Here is a 2,056-nt window from a genome sequence, read left to right as displayed (position 1 = left end):
ACGTGATAACAACGTTACCATGATCTTTCGTCCCTTGAACTCCACGATGATGCAGGACCGTCCCACTTCCTGTCCTGCTCCTCTGGACACAAACAGAGACATTTTCTGTCCAAATTAAATCCACAAGTTTTTTAAATAACAACTAAACTTTTAATTTATTGATCCCAAACTGGGAAATTCCTGTAATAACAGCAACGTATTAATCAATGTATATATATATATGTGTAGTAATAAATTATACCATGAATATATAAATACATGTGTATATCTTCATTAGTCAACACTTGTATTAACAGAGAAAATACTCAGTTTAAAGTGAGTCTCAGACTCTGATGAAGATGAACTCAGACTCTGATGAAGATGAACTCAGACTCTGATGAAGATAAACTCAGACTGATGAAGATGAACTCAGACTCTGGATGAAGATGAACTCAGACTCTGATGAAGATGAACTCAGACTCTGGATGAAGATGAACTCTGATGAAGATGAAGATGAACTCAGACTCTGATGAAGATGAACTCAGACTCTGGATGAAGATGAACTCTGATGAAGATGAACTCAGACTGATGAAGATGAACTCAGACTCTGGATGAAGATGAACTCAGACTCTGGATGAAGATGAACTCTGATGAAGATGAACTCAGACTCTGATGAAGATGAACTCTGACTCTGATGAAGATGAACTCTGATGAAGATGAACTCAGACTCTGATGAAGATGAACTCTGATGAAGATGAAGATGAACTCTGATGAAGATGAACTCAGACTCTGATGAAGATGAAGATGAACTCAGACTCTGATGAAGATGAACTCAGACTCTGATGAAGATGAAGATGAACTCAGACTCTGATGAAGATGAACTCTGATGAAGATGAACTCAGACTCTGATGAAGATGAACTCTGATGAAGATGAACTCAGACTCTGATGAAGATGAACTGAGACTCTGATGAAGATGAAGATGAACTCAGACTCTGATGAAGATGAACTCAGACTCTGATGAAGATGAACTCTGACTCTGGATGAAGATGAACTCTGATGAAGATGAACTCAGACTGATGAAGATGAACTCAGACTCTGGATGAAGATGAACTCAGACTCTGATGAAGATGAACTCAGACTCTGATGAAGATGAACTCTGACTCTGATGAAGATGAACTCTGATGAAGATGAACTCAGACTCTGATGAAGATGAAGATGAACTCAGACTCTGATGAAGATGAACTCTGACTCTGATGAAGATGAACTCTGATGAAGATGAACTCAGACTCTGATGAAGATGAAGATGAACTCAGACTCTGGATGAAGATGAACTCAGACTCTGATGAAGATGAACTCTGACTCTGACTCTGATGAACTCTGATGAAGATGAAGATGAACTCAGACTCTGATGAAGATGAACTCTGATGAAGATGAAGATGAACTTACAGCGGGCGAATGAGCAGCTGATCACTTTCCTCCGCAGGAACGTTGACGTCACTTTTACGTTTCGCCGCCATGTTTTCAACAAAGCCGACAAAGAATCAAATAAACCGGTCAATGTTCCGTTAATGTTCCGTTAATACTCCGTTGATACTCCGTTGATACTCTGTTGATACTTCGTCAATACTCCGTTGATACTTCACAGCCTCACCCGCTGCAGCACACTGAACACTTCCGGTCCGTGCTGTAAATCTGCCCGTGTACTCACACCACTTAAAACTCTGGTTCCTCTCTGGTCTGAGAGGAAATAAGTTCCTGCGTCCAGGAAATAAATAAATAAAACACTTAAATTTGTATAAACACTGAATTTTCTAGATAAATCTTTACAGTCGTCGTTACTAATTTTCTGTATTATCATTGGGTCCTGTGAAAGGCGATATATAAATGCAAGATATTATTATTATTATTGATAAAAACGTTTTTTCCCCCATCACTCAGTAGAGTTCACACGTCTCCTCATGAAAACACATTTAAATTCACTACATTTTTATTTGGATCAACTCTTAAATATCAGTCTGCTTGTTTTCATCAAGATCCATTAATTATTTTCTGAGAAATCAGTGACAATGTTAAAGA

At 38.4% G+C, this 2,056-nt stretch overlaps 1 protein-coding gene across 3 annotated transcripts in view; it reads right to left on the bottom strand.

Moving 5' to 3' along the window:
* Nucleotides 1–1,668, bottom strand: part of cpsf3 (cleavage and polyadenylation specific factor 3) — a 9,637-nt gene extending 7,969 nt beyond the window's left edge. The window contains exons 1-3 of one of the 3 annotated variants that reach the window (XM_034580626.1): nt 1,602–1,662; nt 1,427–1,557; nt 19–82 (exon numbers count right to left, since the gene is read on the bottom strand). In XM_034580626.1, the coding sequence (XP_034436517.1) occupies nt 19–82; nt 1,427–1,497 (135 nt within the window). In that variant the 5' untranslated portion in view covers nt 1,498–1,557; nt 1,602–1,662. Of the gene's footprint in view, nt 1–18; nt 83–1,426 lie in introns of all 3 variants that reach the window. The other 2 variants (XR_004613347.1, XM_034580625.1) reach the window with 2 other exon arrangements.
* Between the last annotated feature and the right edge of the window lie 388 nt (nt 1,669–2,056).

Source organism: Hippoglossus hippoglossus, chromosome 24 (genome assembly GCF_009819705.1).
Source record: "Hippoglossus hippoglossus isolate fHipHip1 chromosome 24, fHipHip1.pri, whole genome shotgun sequence".
In the NCBI taxonomy this organism is placed as follows: domain Eukaryota; kingdom Metazoa; phylum Chordata; class Actinopteri; order Pleuronectiformes; family Pleuronectidae; genus Hippoglossus; species Hippoglossus hippoglossus.
The sequence above is the reverse complement of the archived record's forward strand: the minus strand, read 5'-3'. Positions and strand labels throughout refer to the sequence as shown.